Source organism: Halichoerus grypus, chromosome 7 (assembly GCF_964656455.1).
Source record: "Halichoerus grypus chromosome 7, mHalGry1.hap1.1, whole genome shotgun sequence".
Classification (NCBI taxonomy): domain Eukaryota; kingdom Metazoa; phylum Chordata; class Mammalia; order Carnivora; family Phocidae; genus Halichoerus; species Halichoerus grypus.
In genome coordinates this window covers 100,071,359-100,092,847 of record NC_135718.1, presented here as the reverse complement: position 1 = coordinate 100,092,847, position 21,489 = coordinate 100,071,359, and the positions used below count along the sequence as shown (strand labels likewise).

Sequence of the window (21,489 nt, the reverse complement as noted above, 5' to 3'; positions counted from 1 at the left end):
ACATTTATTTACTTATGTCACATTCTTTTAATTTAATTATTTTAAAGGCACTATTTCCTACTCTTTTTTTTTTTTTTTTTAATTATGAGTTAAATAAGCTTCTGTAGGCCTTTTATAAGGTGAGCCTATGGAAAAAAATGTTCCAAATTCCAAGTAACTGATTTCAATATGAATTTTTAGAACTTAACCATTTTGTAAACTTTACAATTGTTTGTATTTATCATGACCCAAAAATGGCCCTTTTATTCATCACTTCCCAGGAAGAACCTATCAAATTTATTAGTGGAAGACAAGGCTATGATTGTTAATAAACAACCTTAAGATCTCAGTAGCTTAAAACACACCAAAGGTTTACTTCTTGCTCATATTATATATCCATAATGAGTGAGTAGAAAGTGTTGGTCCATGTTAGCATCTGTCAGAGATCAAGACTAACAGAACCTCCATGTGGCACCAGGGAAGGAGGAAAGAGAAAATGGAGAATCTCGGCAAACTTCTCTTGAAGGCTTCCACTCTGAAGTGACAAATACAATTTTTGTTTATATTTCCATTGATCACAGCAAGTCATATGGCCATGCCAAACATTAAAGGGGTGGGTAAATGCTTGGAAGGATTAGAATTGGAATGCTGGTGAGCAAGCAACCTAACAATCCTGAAAGGTATTTTCCAGTTTTTCTGGATTTTTATTTTTTTAAAAGATTTTTATTTTTAAGTAATCTCTACACCCACTGTGAGGTTTGAACTCACAACCCCGAGATCAAGAGTCACACATGCTACTGACTGAGCCAGCGAGGTGCCCCTGAATTTTATTTTAGCTGGGTTTCCAGGATTACTAGAATCTCTTAAAAAATACATCCTGAAACATTATAGCAATACTACCATATATAGTATATCTAACAACTGTAGTAGCACAGAGCACATTGATTAAAAGCTAGAATTTTGGAGCCAGACTATATGACTATGAATACTGGCTTCATCAGTTATTAGCTATGTGCTATTGTACAAATTATTTAACCTATATGTGAGTTTTCTCATCTTCAGTATATAGAAAATAGTGCATATTAATAGGGAAGGGTTAAATGACAGTACAGTAAGTGTTAAGAAATTATAAACATGAGAAATTATATAGAATACAAACTATAGCTATCCAGGAATGGGTCTTTTTGATAGGTACGTTTTCTTGGCTTATACCATTAAGGGTATTTAATCATTTTATATAAAGATCTTTAAAATTGATTACATCTTTCTTTTCATATTTTCTTAAATGTATTTTAATATCATAAACATAATTTAAATTTTTACTGAGAAATATAGTGTAGGTGAATACCATGGGCTTTGGAGCCAGAGTACCTGGGTTTAACTGCTTTTATGACTATTAGTTGTGACTGTTTTTTAAATCATTGATTCGAGTTTATAATTTTGAAGATAATTTATTATTCAGGAGTATAAATATTACTGTGCTCAAGTATTTCCCCTTGCTAAATGGTCCCAAAATTCCATGTATTTTTAATTTTTATATACAGGTTTTCTGTTTTCCCCTCTTATTTTTAGCTGTCGCTTCTCATTTCTTCTGTACCAGCAGCAGTTCTATAGCAGCAATTTTCCTCTCCTCTAATGATGTATTTCTAATCTCCTGTGGTCTTGGAAACTGACAACTGAGCTTATTTGAACTGTATATTTTGTTAAAAATGAATTCCAAATGCATGCCCATAGGGTTTTCTTCCCAGTTACATACTCCTCCTAGTAAGTTTTATTGCATGGACTTTGGAACATTTCTTTTAACTGTTAAGAAACCTATTTTGCTTGATTGTTCTCTCTGTTGTGTCCAGAGAAATTGCATTTAATGTATAAATGATTTTCTGATAAATGATTAATAATAGAATAGTCATTTTTACCCTTGTTAATGTATATGTTACTTGTGTGGAAAATTAAATCATTAACTCCTAACACGATAAACTAGACTTCTCAATTGAGTAATTCAGTGATTTGTTTAATATTTCTGGTATTTTTCCACTACAATTATATAGAAGTTGTAGTAAGGAAGCATTACAGAGAGCATAGATTTTAAAAGGATAGGATATAATTAGTATAGAGCAGTGACTTTCAAACATCTTTTATCTCAGTCTGTAATAAAGTATAGTTTATGCTACAATCTAGTACTCACATGTGTAACGTGATATGAATGTGTATATATCCATATGTGCATATTAATATACATTATATTTTATTATATGTTACCGATTTTAACATATTAATTTTTTGAATGTTCACAAAGCAGTATTTACCATTTCTATGTGTAATGAACTGTATTTTCTATTATCTTCCATTCTTTTTTTATTCTACTTATTTTATTCTACTACTTTTATTCTACTTTTTTTATTTTACTTATGACTTACTCATTGATTTTATGTTCTCTGATTAATTTGACATTCATTTGGAAAACATTGAACTAGGAGAAAGTGATTAAACTTCTTTCCCATCAAATCTTCAAGAATATCAATCACTGTCTCTGCTGGATTTTTTATGTGTTGTACAGTAGATAATCTAAATATTTCTAGGTTATTCTTGGCAAGTAGTGATTGAAGTGATTCCATGGAAATGAAATTTTTTTAAATGGAAAAAAACTTTTGTAAATCAAATATTTGAAGAATTTGGGGTACATTTTCTTCATTGTAGTCATGGAGAAGGAATTAAAGACCATAGAGTAGAATATGAGTAGTCATTTTGTTTTGTTTTTTTAGAAAGAAATTCAATTTAATATATATTCAACTTGATGACTGCATTAAAGAATTGCCTATTTTATATATAGAAATTGCTTATTTTTTTAAAGATGCAAAAAATGTAAAACTACTTTTGTAGGGCTATACATGTGGTAGAACTTTTGGAAGTGATTTTTAAGGGATGCTGTTTCAACTGGAAGTGCTATAGATTTTAAGTAGGTTTTCTTTATTATTATTTGGGGACCGCATAATTGAAAAATCTTTTTATACCTAATGAGAGATTATTTTAACTAGAGTACAATGAATCATGAATCTTTCAGGTTCTAATAAGGTTGCACTATCTGAACACTTAATCCCCTTCTTGCATATCCTGAAACATTTAACTAGTACATTGTGACCCCTGCTGTTGTGAGAATTGCCAAATAACTGAAAAAAATATGTAATTGAGGAAGATTGTGTGATTTGAATTATTATTAAAGGCAGAGGAGAAGTTTTGTTGTAGTTCAGCTTTTTTGCCATGTGAGGCTCTAAGTGAAAGGTAATTCAGTAGAACCAAAAATTATTTCATTTAGGTATTTTGAATTTAGCTTTTTCTTTGACATTAGGCATGCATAAAGAGATTAATACAGAATTTTTGAAATCATTACTTAAAATTTTCTTTCTGCACTTACTCTGAAATTTATTTGTTTGAATAGTTTTGATCTTTTCCTAGGCACTGAGAAGGAAGGCATTAAGTCCCAAAATGTTTCAGAAATTTTATTTGTATCCATGAGAAATCTTGTATCTAAATATTCCTTTGTTTTGCTTTTCTTAAATACCACCAAAATTACTCAATTCTTACTTCATTTTTGATATGTTACTTTCCTAAGATTTCATAAGAATCCTAAACTTACCTCTGCTTATTAGTTCAGTATCAATTATAAATCTTTTCAGTTCTATTTATCCCCACACTTGACGCATAATTTCTTATGCCTACTAACTTTGTTACCATCTGGGAGACCTATCATAGCCAATGGTTTCAGCAAATGTGATTATATGAAAATTGAATTGGACCTAAAAAGTTTGGCTTTATTTATCAATTGTTAGTTTAGTCAGGTTTTTTATGATATTGAATTAATGTTTTTAAGTGTTTAAAGATATTTTTTTGACTCATCTAAGAATCAAGTTATTAAAAAAAAATTCCCTGACATAAATCCTTAAGCCATTTGGCTTTGATGTGTCTCAAGAGTGCTTCCTTATTATGTCAGAATATCCTGGGTTGGGAGATGGCAAGGAAATTCTTTGTCAGAGTGTGTTCTTCGGTTTCCTGGAAAATGCACTGATAGTGTTTCAAAAATAACTTGAAAACTAAATTTCCTTAGCTTTTTGTCTGATGCACCAGGCAAATGTTCTTGCACCCCTCAGTTGCTTTGGCTTGGATGTTTCTAAGCTGAGTTTTGTTTGATGTGCTTGGGGATGATGTTAGTACAGAAGCAAGCATAAATTCACAACCAAAGTGTATTCTTTGGAAGAGCCTAGATCATAATGACATAGTTCGTGCATGAAGCTTAAACATCACATAATGGCAGGGACAGTGTATTACAGAATGCATAATCAGTAATTTTTTTAAAAAACACCAGATTTTGGGGCGCCTGGGTGGCTCAGTCGTTAAGCGTCTGCCTTCGGCTCAGGTCATGATCCCAGGGTCCTGGGATCGAGCCCCGCATCGGGCTCCCTGCTCCATGGGAAGCCTGCTTCTCTCTCTCTCCCACTCCCCCTGCTTGTGTTCCCTCTCTTGCTGTGTCTCTCTCTGTCAAATAAATAAATAAAATCTTAAAAAAAAAAAAAAACACCAGATTTCACTGGTGAACTCTTTTGAACAAATTTGAGTTTATTTACAGTATTCTTTCTCCTGTGTGAATGATACTGATATGTATTTTAAATTGAGTAATGTTCTGAGTTTTCGTGTCAGCTTTTCATTTTTTCAGTTTATTTTCAAAGGAATTTAAATTCAAGGGAATAAACCTTATAAAATTTGCAGGTCTTATCTTACATATATGAATTTTTGCAGTATTAAAACAAAAATGGAATAGGCACAGCCAGCCTAATGGTTAAACAGATTAGATAGCTACCTATAAATTATAGGTAATCACCACTTTCCACAATTTCTCCACTATTTTGTAAGTTTTCTTTGTTTATTAGGAGACTGTAAGAATTCAATGGTTAGAGCATCAGTTTTCAAACTTTTGGTCTTAGGACCCCTTTAACACTCTTAAAATGTATCAAGGAACCCCAAGGAGCTTTTTGTTTATGAGGGGTTATATCTATGGATATTTATTGTATTCATGATTAAAATTGAGAAAAATTTTAAATATTCATTTTAAATAACAAACCTGCTACATGTTAACATAAATATTTTATGAAAAACAACTCTTTCCAAAACAAAAAATTAGTGACAATTAGTGATTTACCTTTTGCAAATTTCTTTAAAGTTAGGCTTAATAGACACCAGCTGGCTCTCCTAGCGCCCTCAACAATCTGTTGTGACATCATATTTTGGATATGTCTTATGTAGCCTCTTAAGAGAGAATGAGAATTTTAAAAAAGAAAGTAATATATTAATATTATTATAAAAATGGTGTGACTTTGTGTATCCCCGTTAGGGGTCCTTCGACTACACTTTTGAAATCAGTGAATTAGAGCATTCCTTTAAAGCTTTTAATTCCTATTAAATGCAAACACTCCTGACTGTAATAATATACCAGGAGTCTCAAATTAGCAGCTTAAATCCAGCTAGAAGGCATGTTTGGCTTTACCAAAATACAGTTGCTTAATTTTATATTGGATTTCTAGGTATGACCCAAACTCTCCCATTCCCTAAGATAAACCTTATTTTCTCTTATACTTAGACATTTAATTATATTTCCAGTCTTGCCTTTTAGACATCTTGAGTGTTCTACCACTCACATCTTAGAATCATTTTTATCAATTTCTTTGGCACTTTGTGAAGGAGGATGGGGGATGTGTGACACGGTGTAGGAGGATGGAGATGGAAGACCCTGAGAACGGAGGGACAACAGCACACAGTATAGTCTGGATAATTCTCCAATACTAGACTTCTCATGCCGCCCAGCAATCATACTACATCTTCTTCTTTATCTGGTCATTCTCCCACTCTCCTAAGTGAGAATTTCATTCCTATACCTTCTCATAAATCTAACACCTCATCCTCATCCTCGGATCATTACCTTGTTTTGCATCCTATTTCACTGAGGAAGTAGAAGCAGTCAGAAGAACTTCCATGAGTTCCTATTGCCACACTTACCCCTACTACCTCTGTCTGTGTACTTTGCTTCCCTTGCATTATTATGGATGAACTTGCTCCTGCTCTTCCCATAGGCCAACATTCCCTCTCCATCCCATTCCCTGTCACCTACTTAAGGTTCTTGCTGCAGCAATTCTCCTCTCCTGCATTAATTTTTCCCTCTCTAGAAGATCGTTCCATCAACATACAAATATGCTATTATTTCTTCCATCTTAATAAAGATTCTTCTTGACTCTCACGTCACTCTTTTACCTTCCAATTATTATCCCATTTCTTTTCTTCACATTATTACAGAATGCCTCAGGAATTATGGTCATTTTCTGCCTCCCAGTTTCTCTCTTCCTTTTTGCATACATTCATATCCTTTCTTATCTGCTCTCTGTTCTTTGTGCCCCACCCCTCTTTCTCCTCTCTTCTGTCTCCTGTCTCCCCTCTCTCAATTCCCCTCCTCACTGTTCTACACTCTTCTTAATCTTTTCCAGTTAGGCTTTCACATATATGCCCCATCACAATACTCTGGTCAAGTTCCAATGACCTCTACATTGCTAAATCCAGTGGTCAGTTCCCAGAATTCATAGTACTCAACCTGTGAACAGCACTTGATACAGTTTCTCTCCTCATCTTTTTTCATTGATTTTCCAGGACACAATACTCTTCTGGTATTCTTCCTAAGTACCCAGTCCTTTTCAGTCTCCTCTTCTGTTGCCACCTTTTCTCCCCAGTCTCTAAGCATCAGAATACCTCCCAGGGCTTAGTCCTTAGAATTTTTCTCTATCTGTACTTACTCTCTTGGTTACTTCATCCATTCTATTTAAATACTCTGCCTATACTGATGACTCCAGAATATAAATAGATAATTTCAGCCTCTTCTCTGATTTCCTTACTCCAGACATTACCACTTGGATGCCTTATTAGTGTCTGAGATTTGATATGTTCAGAATTAAGCTTCTGTTACACACCAGCCCCGATCCTTACGCTTTCACAGTCTTTTCTGTCTCCATAAATGGCAACTTTCTCTTTCTAATTAATTGACCCAAACTGGGGAAGTTCTCCTTGTTTTCTGTTTTTCCCTCCTACCCTGCATCCAATCTGTCTGTGCAGTCAGCTGTCTTCAAAATATAGCTGCTACCACCCTGCTCCTAGACATCATCTTCTCTTTCTTGGTTTAATACAGTGCCATCCTAACTGGTCTTTGCGCTTCTACCCTTGCCCCACATTCTCTTCTTAACACAGCACACAGAGTGATTGCATTAAAATTTGAGTTAAATCATGGCATTCCTCTGCTCAAAAATCTTTAATGACTTCCTATCTCAGAGGAAGAACCAAAGTCCTTATAATGGCCTACAAGTGTTTATATGTTCTCTCCTAGCTCCTTACTTCTGTAACTACATCTCCTAGTACTCTCTTTTTTGTTCTTTCTGCTGAAAGCACATTGGCCTCCTTGCTAATCCTTGACCCCAATAGTGACACTCCTACCCCAGGACTTTTGTACTGCCTGTTCCTTCTGCCTAGCATGTCTTTCCTAATTTTTTGCATGGTCCATTCCCTCATGAAAGGGCTTTGCTCTCAGGTTATCCTATTTAAAATTTCATCCTTCAGCTTCTGATGCTCTCTTTCTCCTTTTCCTTGTATTTTTCTCCAAAGCAGTTAATCACCACATGATCTATCTTTCATGTAATTATTTTATTTATTGTCTTCACCATACACCATCACCACCATTCCCACCAGGCCCCAAAGACTATAAGCTCCATGAAAATGTGGATTTGTATCACTCTTACTCACTCCTGTATTTCCAGTACCTACAACAATGCCTAGTACATTGTAGGTTCTCAATAAATATTTGGTAGGTGGTTGGATGGATTAACGTATGAAAGGAATGAACATTTAAAGAGCTGAGCTTGAGTCTTCCTTCCCTTCACTCCTTATTGGTTAAGTGACATTAGGTAAGTCAATAGATCTGAGTCTTTTGTTTAGAAAATCCATCTCACAGGATTGTTGTGGGAATCTGAGAAGAGAATTGATATCTACTTCTGTCATAACTAGAAAGCCTTCTACAAATGTTAGTTTCGAAAAGGAGGAAGAAAAATAAAGGGAAGGTTTGAGGGGCTAATGGTTGCTAAACGAAAAAAATGAGGAGCACAGAAAAGGTCTGTTACATCATAGTTTTGACTGTGCCTGGTTATAGGGGTTTGTTTTAAACCTTGAAATAGTACTTTAATTTCGATTACATGATACAGATTTCTTTAATGAATTGTGTAATTCAAGGCAGGAATCTTCTAGTACAGTGATAACTCAGAGTGGTTCAGCGACCAATGCACATTTATACACTGTTTTTTACTGGTTTGTAACAAGTAAATCTAGAAATCAAGAGTAAGTGTTTAGACAACTTATAGCAACTTAAATAATATTATGTCTGCAGAATGTAATATTTTTTAACTTCTATTTTGCATATGTTGTGCTTAATTTTATTTTTATTATACTTTATAAAAGTATTGATCTTTAATACATGGGAGGAAAAATAAAAACTTGACCCTCCACCACAGATAATTTGAGAAGCACTATTCAAATAGGTGAGAAGATGGGTTTGATCTTAGATTAGCATAGTGTTCTTTTAAGGTATTAAAAAATCCATACATGCACCCCTGTGTTTATAGCAGCATTATTTACAATAGCCATGATATGGAAGCATACACACACACACACACACACGCACATATACACACAATGGAATAGTATTCAGCCATAAAAAAGAATGCTATCTTGCCATTTGCAACAACATGAATAGAACTAGAAAGTATAATCCTAAGCAAAATAATTCAGAGAAAGCAAATACCATATGATGTCACTTATATATGGAATTTAAGAAACAAAACGCGCAAAAGGAAAAACAGAAGAAAGAGACACGTCAAGAAACAGACTCTTAACTATAGAGAACAAACTGATGGTTACCATAGGGGAGGGGTGGGGGCTGGGTAAAATAGGTGATGGGGATTAAGGAGCGCACTTGTCATGATGAGCACAGGGTGATGTATGGAAGTGTTGAATCACTATATTGTACACCTGAAACTAATATAACACTGTATGTTAACTAACTGGAATCAAAATAAAAACTTTTGAAAAACTCTGAAAAACAAAACAAAACAAACCCATCAAATAAAAAAACAAAACAAAAAAAACAAATGTTGAATCCTATGGATACTTGTTTAGTTCATTTATGAGCAGAGATGAGAATGTTTCCTAAAAAAACTGAGGAATTAGCAGTGTTACCTAGAGATGTTGCTAGCTTTTTCATATTTATAATAATAATAATAATAGCCAATGATCAAACTCATACTCAATAAATATTCATCAAGTGCTTAACTTGTATTAGGCACTTCCACATGTAATTTATAAATCTATGTGCAAGTTAACTAAAAAAGTTCACTAGCCCAGACATCTTTCTTCAAGTTGCCCTTTAATCACCAGAGATACCAGGTCACTGATACATGTATAGCACTGAACGTAACTAGTATGAAAGATTGGTCCATAATTTAAATTTTGATTCAGATTCCAATCTGTAAGTTTTTATTCTTCTGAATTTGAAAGTTGTGAAGCATGCTAATTTACATGGCTGGTTTGTGCTGCAACTAATTTTATTGGTTATGGCAGTAAAATTAGGATTCTGGAGATTCAGTAGCACATTGTCATGCCTATTTCACAATTCCACATGAATCATTTCAAAAAGACCTACATTTTAGTCAGAGTAATGTTAGAACATATTCTCTTCACTGGAAGATAAATTAGGGTTTCTAAGGTGTTCTAAATGGATATGAATGCTTCTACATTCTGTGAGTAGACCCAGAATAGTTTTGAGAGTAAAAATGGCACCTGATTCATCTTGATCTAGATTACATTAGGTAACCTGGGTTTCAGGGCATTTTCCAAGGCTGTAGAAAGATTTTATCAGCATGTAGCAAGTCAGACCAGGTCAAGAGTTAAGTGATAAATGTTTGATTTCTTCCGGTTGAGACAAGTCTGATTTCCCTTATTGTGGGCAGATCACCAGAGCAGATACTGTTGGACTCTAAACTTTGATCACTTAAAAATTAAGGGTTATTTCCTTTGACCATTCTGTCATATGTTCTTAAAAGAAAATTTAAAAAGTTCTGAACACCTTTGAAATTCCCTTATACTGTTAATTTATTTTTCATTATAATTAACATGACTTAATTTTTATTTTATCGAAAGCATCCTAAAATTAAGAAATAAAATTTGGTAAATGGCCTTTTTTTGGCTTGTTTATTAAAAACTGTTTGGAAATTGTCAAAATAATATGTTTTCTAATTAGGAGGTGTTTTCCATTTTTTAAAAACTAGGTTGTCTTTATGATGGTTTAAGAAACTTAAAGTAGACTTTTAAAAAATTTTCATTTGGCCTGTTTATTACAAAACTGTTATGGAATTTCACACATCTGTTTCAGTATGCAGCTCCTCATAGACTACTGCACTGTTTCTCAATTTTAATAGGCCTCATTTATCCTATAAATAAACCTACATTTTCTTACCTGATCAAGTGAGCAAACAATAGGGGTCAGATGTGGCAAACACTTTAACAAAAAGCACATGTTTAGCCGTCAGGGTGAGGTAGAGTCATATCAAGATTGCTTGAAGTTATTAATGGCAGTAAAATTTATGCTTCCTCCTGTTTTCCCAATTAAATCAAGAAGCCTTTTTTCTTAGGATTCTTCTATCACCAGCTGGTTCCAATACTCTGTGTGTGAATTTTGCCTGGGGTGTCTCCATTTCTACATGGTAAAAGCTGACCAAAGCACATTAAGTCAATGGTGTGGACCTATAGGCCAGAAAGCAGTCATTGTTAAGGGCTTTATTTTGGTCCCTATCTTTTGTGCCATAAGTGTGCACATTTTGTAGGGTGTATTATAAATAAATTGTTGTTGTATGCCCTGGGTGTAATAAAAGACTACGACAGACAAGGTAATAATTGAAACATGTGGAAAATATTTGAAAAATAAACTGCATGGCTAAATATACAGTCGTACATTCAGAAAACAAATGAAAATGCATCAAAAGTGTTGGATTTTAGAGTACTTACTTAGTAAATACCTCCTAATATGACTGAGCTACTGAGCTTAATGGTACATTTACAATTTCAGTTTCTTACAGTTTTTAAATTAAGTAATTGGACACAAAAGTCATCCATGAAACACTGTATCACAAAACTATTATACTTGTTTTCATACTGATCATTGTAACCTATAAATTCTGTAATTTTCACCCTTCAGCTCATGATTAAAAACTCTTGGTTTTTATCTATTCATCTCAAATCTTTACTATACTTGACTGTGAACAAATCTACTCTGAAACGGGCAGCTATCCAGTATAGTTGCAATCTTAAAAATTGATCTCTCCAAATTGAAGTTTAAACTAAAGCTGTCTAATCATACTGGACATATAACTTATCTTCTCATGGGGCCTTTGTGACTTCAAAGGGAGTTTTCTACTTTGAATGAAGACATGGAGTGCGGAAGAGAATGAGAATCTGGCTAATAATGTGGCCCATAACTTGTGTTCTCACTCTGCTTTTACAAAGTGTTGGGCTGGTTCTACTGCAGAAGCGGAAATTTGGCTTTGAGTTCTGGTGTTCAAACTCATATTTCTGCTTGACTGAACTGTGAATGGAAAATCCCAAGTGTCTTACAAAATTAGTAACTAACTGGTGTTTTTACTAATCACTTCAGAGATGAAAAACTGAAGACATTTTAAAATTCAAAACCCATCGGCATGCGTTTGCCCTTTAATTGGCAGAAAATCGATCATGAGAGCAGTCTGGAGAACTGTTTTTTTTTTTTTTTTTTTTTTTTCCTCCTTCAGCTGCTCCAGCTGAACTACAGCTGCAGATTTTTTAAAAAGAGGGGAAAAAAAACACAAAAAAACCCTCTTGAATGTACTTTATAAGTGCAATAATTCCCACAAAATCAGTTACTGGAGTTAATGACCAGTTTGTTAAGGCATTAACTGCCCTCAGCTGGGAATGACCAATTTTTGGGGAATGGCTGCACAACTGCTAAGATAATTCAGTAACACTTTCAAATAATGATCCAGCTAATTAACGGTGAATTCCTGTGGAAATCCTATCGAAGTACTTATGACCTCTGCATTTAATAGCCAGTGAGTTCATCATGATTCATGTTTATTACCGTAAATACCAAAGGAATCATAATGACTAGGCCATTTTTTTCCACCCTGGCCTTATTACTTGAACAGATTTGACTAATCCACCTCTAGTCATTAAGGACCTAGTTCTCAAAATACTCAGTCTTTTCACTGCTCTGCTCAAAATTCATAGGGCCTTTGGTGCTACGCCAGCATACAGACTATTGGCAGCCTGTTTTTAGTTGGGAATAATTGATGTCTATAAGTCTTAAAGGAGCCCTTTTGAAATGCCTGCCATTTGTAGGATGTAGAGGAATCATAGCTGGTTAGCTGCAGTTTATGGTTCTTAGTCATGAATTCTTATGGGAAAATCATACCCTAAGGCCCCAAATTCATTTAGGATGTACAAGATTTTTTTGAGGTTTATTTTTAAGAACTCAGAAATCCTTTCTTCCAATGAATGAAGAAAATGATTAGTTTATAATGAAGGATAAGCTCTTAATTTTACTTGGACCATTTAATCTCTCTTAATGGCTGTTTATTGCTATGTGATCTGCAAATTAGCCTTTAAGTCATAATAAATGTTGACTGCCAAAAAACTATTACTTTTTGTGTGGAGCTGTGTTTGAAGAGATGAATTTAGGTTATTTCCAGACATCTTCCCATTCCAGGTAGACACTTTTGTCCTAAAATACTTTGTCCTTTTGTTATACCTCTCAGATATCTGCTAGGTGCCATAAAGTTATAGGCTGTATTTTCATCAAGCACCTAATCATTTATATACTCATTAATGATTCAATGAATAAGACACCTATGATTTGTACTATAATCTTCATTCATATATTGCAGTTCTTTAGAGGGGAAAGGAAATATGTGATTTGTAACCATAAGATGTGAATTAGAATCAACAAGGTAATATGCGTAACAAGATCATTTATAGAATATTTACATCTTTTTCTGAATAAAAGGACAAAGTCAGTTTCTGTCTTTTTAAATTCCCTAAATAAATACAAAAAAAGAAGAAAGTCAATTTTATAGATATTTGTAAATTGATTGGATTCTAGGGAACCTTTACCCAGACAAAATCTAGAAGACATATCAACAACCTGTGTTATATTGACCTCTGAGTACAATATTGTAGTCCCTCAGATGTCATCACCTCCCTTCACACTTTCCTTAAGAAAAAAAAAATATATCTCTGGTGTAATGTCAGTCATATTCCAGTTTCTTTTGTTCAGTTGTGCTTAGCCCAAACAAGGGGGGAAGCATGGGACATGCTACTTAATAAGTAATGTACCTAATTGTGAGGTTTGTCTTCAGTGTTTTCAGACTTCTCTCTGTGTTCTTTTATCTTCTTGGTAGCTGATCACCTCTATAATTTCCTACTCTAGGAGTGAAATTAAGTTCCATTACAGATAGAGAAACATGGAAGAAAGAAAAGAGATTCACAGTGTGTTTGTGGTAGTGGTAGAGGAGGAACATGTACCAAATCTATACTTTGGTTATTTTCTCAAGTTTTATTTTTATTAAGGAATTTATAATAACCCTGTAAGAATGAGAGAATGATGAAGGGTTCTTATGAGATAGGGGTCACTGAGTGGAGCCTTGTAGTATGAGGTAACTCTCCTAAGCCCAAACTTTGGGAATAGTAGAGCTTTTTAGAAAGTGACTGAGTAGAATAGAAAGACAAGTGGCTCAGCCACAGGCTCAGAATATACCTCTGAACCCTGTCTAGCTCATCCTAGAAAAATCTTGGCTGCTTCTCAAAACGGCTTTTCTTCTAACTACGATCTAATCTTGAGACTAGAAAAACCCACCATATGTTTTAGGGGCACATGATAGTAGTGTTCTGTTGGTCAAATCAAAAAACATTCTTATTCAAAGAATAAGAAATTATATTTATTGAGTAGATTTATTACTGTGTCAGACTCAGTATTAATTGCTTTACCAGAATTCTCTTAACTAATCCTTATATAACAACCCTTTGAGTTAGGTACAGTTGTTCTATCAATTTCATTGATGAAGAAACTGAAGCACACCCACACACACACACAGAGAAAGAAACTGAAGCACAGAGTTTAAAAACACAGGCTATATAGCAAGTGGAAGAGTCACAAATTGAACCCCAGTGGTCTGCCTCTCCAGAACCTGAGCTCTTAACCACAATGCTACACTACCTATTAACCACTCTACACATCTTTTAAGCTTCTAAGAGCACCTTGTTTTTCTCATAAAATCAAACACTACTTGATAGCAGTTCTTGTCCAATTTACTGAAAGTGAATTTCAGAACTGCTAAAGATCTAGTTCCCAAAACTGCTGGGGGGATAATGCAATTTGTCCCTGTCAGAAACTTCTTTTGTCCTTTAGAATCTACTGTATCTGGGCACAGGTCCTCCAATAAATAACTGATTGTTGTTCAGCATTTCATCTTCTCTCTTCTGCCACCTTCCCCTCTTCCCCAAGAGTCCTTCTAATTTTATCTCCTTCCTGTACTGTGTCACTAAGGAATGATGATAGTCACTTACATTTACTTGACATTATTGATTTCAACCTCTCTGCTGCCTCGTGGAAGACATAATAGGAAGTCCATGAGCAGGCTTTGTAGTTCACACCTAGATTTGAATCTCAGAATCACAGCGGTGTTTCCTTTGAAGGAATATCATGGCTTGATGAATATCATTGCCTCATCTCCAAATTGAAGAGAATGCCTACCTCTTCATTTGCTAGAAGAGTAAATGAGAAAATGTATGCTTACCATACAATAAGAACAGTATTGCTTTCTGCTTAGTCCTTTCTCTTTCCTCTTTTCTCAAAGAACTATGGTTATAAAAAGAATGGCTGTCCACAGTCTTTCAGGACAGCCTGGGTCTCCTGCAGCTTCTGTTTCCTCATCCCTTTAGTTTTCAGCATGCTTTAGGGCATGATAATCATTTTAGGTAAAGATTATGGGGGAAACAAAAGATTATGGGAAACTGGGAAGATATTCAGAGATTTTTTTTTTTTTTTTTAAGAGGATCACAGATAGAGAAGAATTAGGAAGGTGTGGAGAACTGCAAGGAGCTTCCATCTTTGGCCATGAGTATGAAGGGAAGAGAAAGAGAAAGCATCCAAGAGCAGACTTAGGACTGGCTGCAGAATGAACCATTCTGCTTCTTGAAACTAGATATTTAGTGTTGCTGTGTAAAAACAAGTAATGTAAGTTATTGCTGAGATCTGTTTCTTTCATCTGGTTTTTAGAAATAATTATAATTTAAGGACTCTTCTCCAGACTTCCTATTCTATTGCATATCCTTTGAGTTATCCTTTGGAAGATATGTATATCTATCTATCTATCTATCTATCTATCTATCTATCTGTATATATCTATACAGATCTTATATATATGTATGTAAGGTAATATATATATATATATATATATATATATATATATATATATATATATATATATAATCATTATATATACATTATCATTAGCTCTAAAGGATCTTGTTACCTAGTTTATGGAGTATAGATCCCTTAAAAGTGAATCTTTCTTTTCTCTCATGTGAATGATGCACCACCTTAGATTATTGCTTTTTAGACTCATTTTCATTGATACCAGCAATAGACTCTTCTCAAGCATGGAATAGCTTCCTATTTCATTCCTAGTTCCACATTGAATTTTAATTTGTTTGGTGATTTACTTTGATGTTGAAGAATCTTTTTATTGGTTATTGATTTCTCTTTGTTTCTTTTACCATTTACTAAGTTGTATGCAATGAAATCCTACTTTTCAGTAAACCCACTACATAGAGAAAATATCTTCAAATAATATTTTGTTAAAAAGATAATATTTTGTAAAAATTAAGTAGGATTAGAACATGCCCACAGCTGAACAACATATAGAAAGAAACTAGAACAGCAGGGAAAGAGACTTGCCTTCAGAACATGAGAGTTTGCTGAAGGACCCTACTTGAAAAGATTTAAAAGTATCTCAATCCCTGGAAAAAAATCTGACCAAATCCTAAGGGATACCTTCCTCCTTAGAGAATAGAGTTAGCATTTTTCACTTTTAATCTACATCTTATGAAAAGTTGTACAAAGATTTATTTTCCTGCGGCAAATGCGTTTTATACTAGAAGAAGTATAAGTGAATGCCTTCAGCAGTGTAAAAATGTGCTTTATTTTAATATCTATCAATCTTTTCTCTTTAGATTGCTTTGATCCCAAGAACAACTGTTGGAGTTGGGAGCACCCAGTTTGTCTCTACTTTTCTCTTTTTGGAGTAATTTCACAATTTTTGCATTACATCTTCCTCCAAAAAAATTATTACCCCCAAATACTTAGTATATGTATATATATATATATTTCCTACAGTTAACTTGTGTTTCTCATTTACTAAGCTTCATCTTCAAATTAGGTATACTTTCTCCTATATTATTTTATCTTACCTTTTCATCTAAGCCTAGGGTCAATATCCTTAGAGCTTATCTTCTTCATTCAGTGTCTGTCTTCTCCATAGATTGTGTAATGAAGTTTTTCAAGTACTAGAAAAGGCCTGAAATTTACCTGAATGATTTGATGTGGACTCTTTAGTCTGCAAATTTTCTATAAATTATAATGATATAGAGAAAAAGACATTAAATATCAGATAAAATAAGTAATCCCGTTACTTCACATATAAAATGTAGCTTCTTCATGCATTGTATTCCAAGTGGTTGAGTTAGTGAATTCACAGATTTTTAGTTAAATTTGAATGTTTACTAGTATGTTTTCATCTGATGAAGAATGGATTTTATTGTTTTTGTTTTATCCCAAGGAGTCATTTTTATATTGATATTGAAAACCAAAGGCAATAGACTTTAGCCAAACAATTTTAAAAGATGCAAAAGTCCAGATTTTTAAAAAATCTATTTCAAAAATATGTTTTATTCTGTCATATGTCAGTATAGATCAGTCTTTTATACCCAATAATAACATCTTACTTAGAAGGCCGTTTCATCTTATGATATAAAAAATATTTGAGTGGCATCGTAACATAACCTGGTGAAGATTTTAGAATCAGAGTTTAAATCCCTGCTCAACCACTTACAAGGCTGTGTAGCGAATATTTGTTTTTTTCTAAGCATTGGGTTCCTCATCTGAAACATAGGGATGATAATATATACTTGACAGATTGTTTTGAAGATTCACTTTGTTCTTCTTTACCACATGATATATTTTTTATCTAACATATAAGGTCCAGGAAAACAAAGAGCTAGAGATAAAGGGTCAGTATATTTTTTTACTTACTTGTAAAGAACCTCCCATAATTCCTTAAAATACTTTTCTCAAATCTGGAGTTTTTAGAATTTAGTAATGTCTGTCTTCGAATAAATGTACTTATTTCTTCTGTTTTAGCCTCTAATTTTTTTGTGTAACACTGCTCTTTTTTCCAGCTTTATTCAGATCTAATTGACAAAACTTTATGTAACTTTAAGGTATAAGATGTAATGATTTGATATATATATATATATATATATATTGCAAAATAATTACCACAATAAGGTTAGTTAGCACATCCATCACCTCACACTGTTACTGTGTGTGTGTGTGTGGTGAGAATTTTTAAGGTTTACTCTCTTAGTAACTTTCAAATATACAATACAGGATTGTTAACTACAGTCATTACGCTGTTTAAATACTAAAAATAGAATCATTCAGCAGATATTTATTGGGAAACTTCCATGTGCTCTACTAAGCCTTGTGAGAATACCAAAGTTTATATCCTCTAAGAATTTCTAACAATCTTAAAAGATATGCCTAATATATGAAAAAATTCAATCAGAATCTAAAACAATTTTAAAAAACACTTAAGTATTTTAGTAATTTTATGGTATGGTAGACACAAGGATAAAGGTACTAAATTTATCCTCCATGTTAGAACATATATAAAATCTTCATACACTATTTATCAATTAAATTCACTTACCTGCTTGATTTTTTTAAACTCCAGATATCTTCAAAGATTTCTCAGGATATTATTTTGAGTAAAACTTTTTAGTTAAACAACTTATCTAATTCTAGTTCTGTCACTGACTTGGAGATCATAAATAGGTCCTTACAATAAGACCTATTTAAGTGGAAGGATTGCATGATATATGAGTCCCATTTTATTTTTCAGTCTGTAATATATCATTTGCTTCTCTTTTCTCAGTTTCAAGGTGTATAAGGCTAGGATCACCTGACCTCTGAAGTTCCAGACAGCCCTTAATGTTTTATAGTCATGTGTTTTTTAACGTTACAAATACTGTTGTACTTCTTTTTAAATCATTTAGATTATTTTTCCAGTTTCTGATTCATAGGCATTAAATACACTTTTCCACTTACTATTTTGCATATATCATCACTGTCAAGAACTGTACTAATCACATATTTTGATGGAACAGTAAGGGTGGGGAGGCCAGTGACCCGATCTATTTTATAGTAGGCTATTGAAAACGATAAATTCTTTGGTTTGTGGTTAATTTTTTTTCACAAACATACCTTGCAAAATACATGTTATCTCTTGGATATTAGTGATATTTCACAGACAGTATATTCCAAACTTTGGGATTGAAATAGGGAGCTGAAAATATTTTCTAAATTAGGATCAATCGTTTGAAAGTTTTAATGTATTAATTTGAGTGTGTTATATCAAAAAAATTCATTATATCTATGATTTAATCATATCCTTGATTTCTTGTGCCCAGGTAATGAAAACTACAAACAAATAGCAATGTGTGTCCTTTACCACATAAGCATGGATGACCGCTTTAAATCAATGTTTGCATACACTGACTGTATACCACAGGTAAGTGGTTTAAGTTTTTTTTTTAAAGTATTAAAAAAATAGGTATATGTTGGCTAATTGAACATAATAATAATAAAAAAATAGGTATTTTTCACTTTGTTCTCTTGATTTGCCAGATACATTTTTCCTTAAAAAATTCCCTCTTAAAAATAATTTGAATTTGTGATAGAAAATTGGAAAGTACAGAGCAGTATAAACAATGAAAATAACTTTCTGTTATCCCAGACCCAGAGATAACCATTTAATATTTTGGTACATTTCCTTCTGCATAGTTAAAAAAACAATATATTGAGATTAAATGTCATATGTAATTATATAGTACCTTATTTACTTAATAGATCATAATGTATTCTCCCATTTCATTGAACAGTCTTCAAAAATTATTTCTAATAGTTGTATAATATTCTATTACATAAATGTATCATAATTTAAAAATTGTTAAATTGTATGTTTAGTTTTTTTCAGTTTATCACATAAAAATAGATGTAAGTAAACATATATAAACAAATGAAATAATGTGGAATAAATATCATAGTATGTAAATGTTTATCCACATCTCTGATTTTTTCTTTAAATTCCTAAAAGTAGAATTACGAAGTCAAAAGGTATGAACACTTTTGTACTTGACATATTACCTTCTAAGAAGGCATATTTGTATTTCCAACTAGCATTTCACTTTTTTCCTTTATTTCATTTTAATTCCAGTGTAGTTAATATAAAATGTTATATCAGATGTACAATAGTAATTCAACAATTCCATGCATCACCCAGTGCTTATCACCACAAGTGCACTCCTTAATCCCTCTCACCTATTTCACCCATCCCCCCACCCACCTGCCCTCTGGTAACCATCAGTTTCTCTTTTTTTCTTTGCTCATTTGTTTTGTTTCTTAAATTCCACATATGAGTGAAATCATTTGTCTTTCTCTTACTGAATTATTTCATTTAGCATTATACTCTCAAGCTCTATCCATGTCATTGCAAATGGCAAGATTTCATTCTTTTTGATGACTGTGTAATATTCCATCACACACACACACACACACACACACACACACACACACACACACTCACACACTCACACACATACACCCTACACACACCTACACACCATATCTTCTTTATCCATTCATCTGTTGATGGACACGTGGGCAGTTTCCTAACATTTCACTTTTAGCAATACGGACTAATATCATTTCTCTAAAAATGGAGTGTCTTTTTTTATTTGCATTTCCATGAATATTGATGAGGTTGAACTTTTTTTGTATGTTTATTATCCACATTATTTATAAATTATTCATGTCCTTTACCAATTTTTCCATTAGCATGTTAATATTTTTAAGATTAATAAATGAGATCTAGGGGCGCCTGGGTGGCTCAGTTGGTTAAGCAACTGTCTTTGGCTGAGGTCATGATCTCAGGGTCCTGGGATCGAGCCCTGCATCAGGCTCCCTGCTAGGCTAGAAGCCTGCTTCTCCCTTTCCCACTCCCCCTGCTTGTGTTCCCTCTCTCACTGTCTCTCTCTCTGTCAAATAAATAAATAAAATCTTTAAAAAATAAATAAATAAAATAAATGAGATCTAAATATGAAACATAACTATTTTAATTCTTTCTGATATTACAAATATTTCCTAACTTTGCCCTTTTGTTATATTTATGTTCAATGATTTTAAATGCTTTGTGTTCTCAGATGGGAAAATGCATTATCAAAATTCTTTTATCTTCATAGTACTGTTCTTAAGAAAGATTTTGCTATGACTCAGTTGCTTGATATATTTCATATGTTAGGTCTCTTTGTCTTGAAGGAGTTTAGTGATTTTTTTATATGCATTATGTTGTAAGGGTAGAGATTCTATACATATTAAACACATTTTATTCTTAGGGAATTTACATTCATGGATTCACTATTGTGCCATCAATCTTTATTAAACTGAGCTACACTAATTTGAATATCTGATTGGAATCCTGGTTGGGCTGGTTTTTAATATTACATTATTTTTTATAAAATGGTTTTCTAAAATAGAAAAAGCAAAATTGCAGGATATAGAGTAAACAATAAAAATACCACGTTAAGAAAACACTTTAGAGGCATATGCAAGGTTGGTTCAACATCTGCAAATCAATCAATGTGATACAATACATTAATAAAAGAAATAACAAGAACCATATGATCCTCTCAATAGATGCAGAAAAAGCATTTGACAAAGTACAGCATCCTTTCTTGATCAAAACTCTTCAGAGTATAGGGTTAGAGGGTACATACCTCAATATCATAAAAGCCATCTATGAAAAACCCACAGCGAATATCATTCTCAATGGGGAAAAACTGAGAGCTTTCCCCCTAAGGTCGGGAACATGGCAGGGATGTCCACTATCACCACTGCTATTCAACATAGTACTAGAAGTCCTAGCCACAGCAATCAGACAACAAAAAGAAATAAAAGGCGTCCAAATCGGCAAAGAAGAAGTCAAACTCTCACTCTTTGCAGATGATATAATA

General features: G+C 33.3%; 1 protein-coding gene across 2 annotated transcripts in view; it reads left to right on the top strand.

Moving 5' to 3' along the window:
• KIFAP3 (kinesin associated protein 3) overlaps positions 1–21,489 on the top strand; it is a 184,772-nt gene that overhangs the window by 92,721 nt on the left and 70,562 nt on the right. For both annotated transcript variants that reach the window (XM_036097963.2, XM_078077942.1), the window contains exon 11: positions 18,889–18,989. In XM_036097963.2, the coding sequence (XP_035953856.2) occupies positions 18,889–18,989 (101 nt within the window). The remainder of the gene's footprint in view (positions 1–18,888; positions 18,990–21,489) is intronic.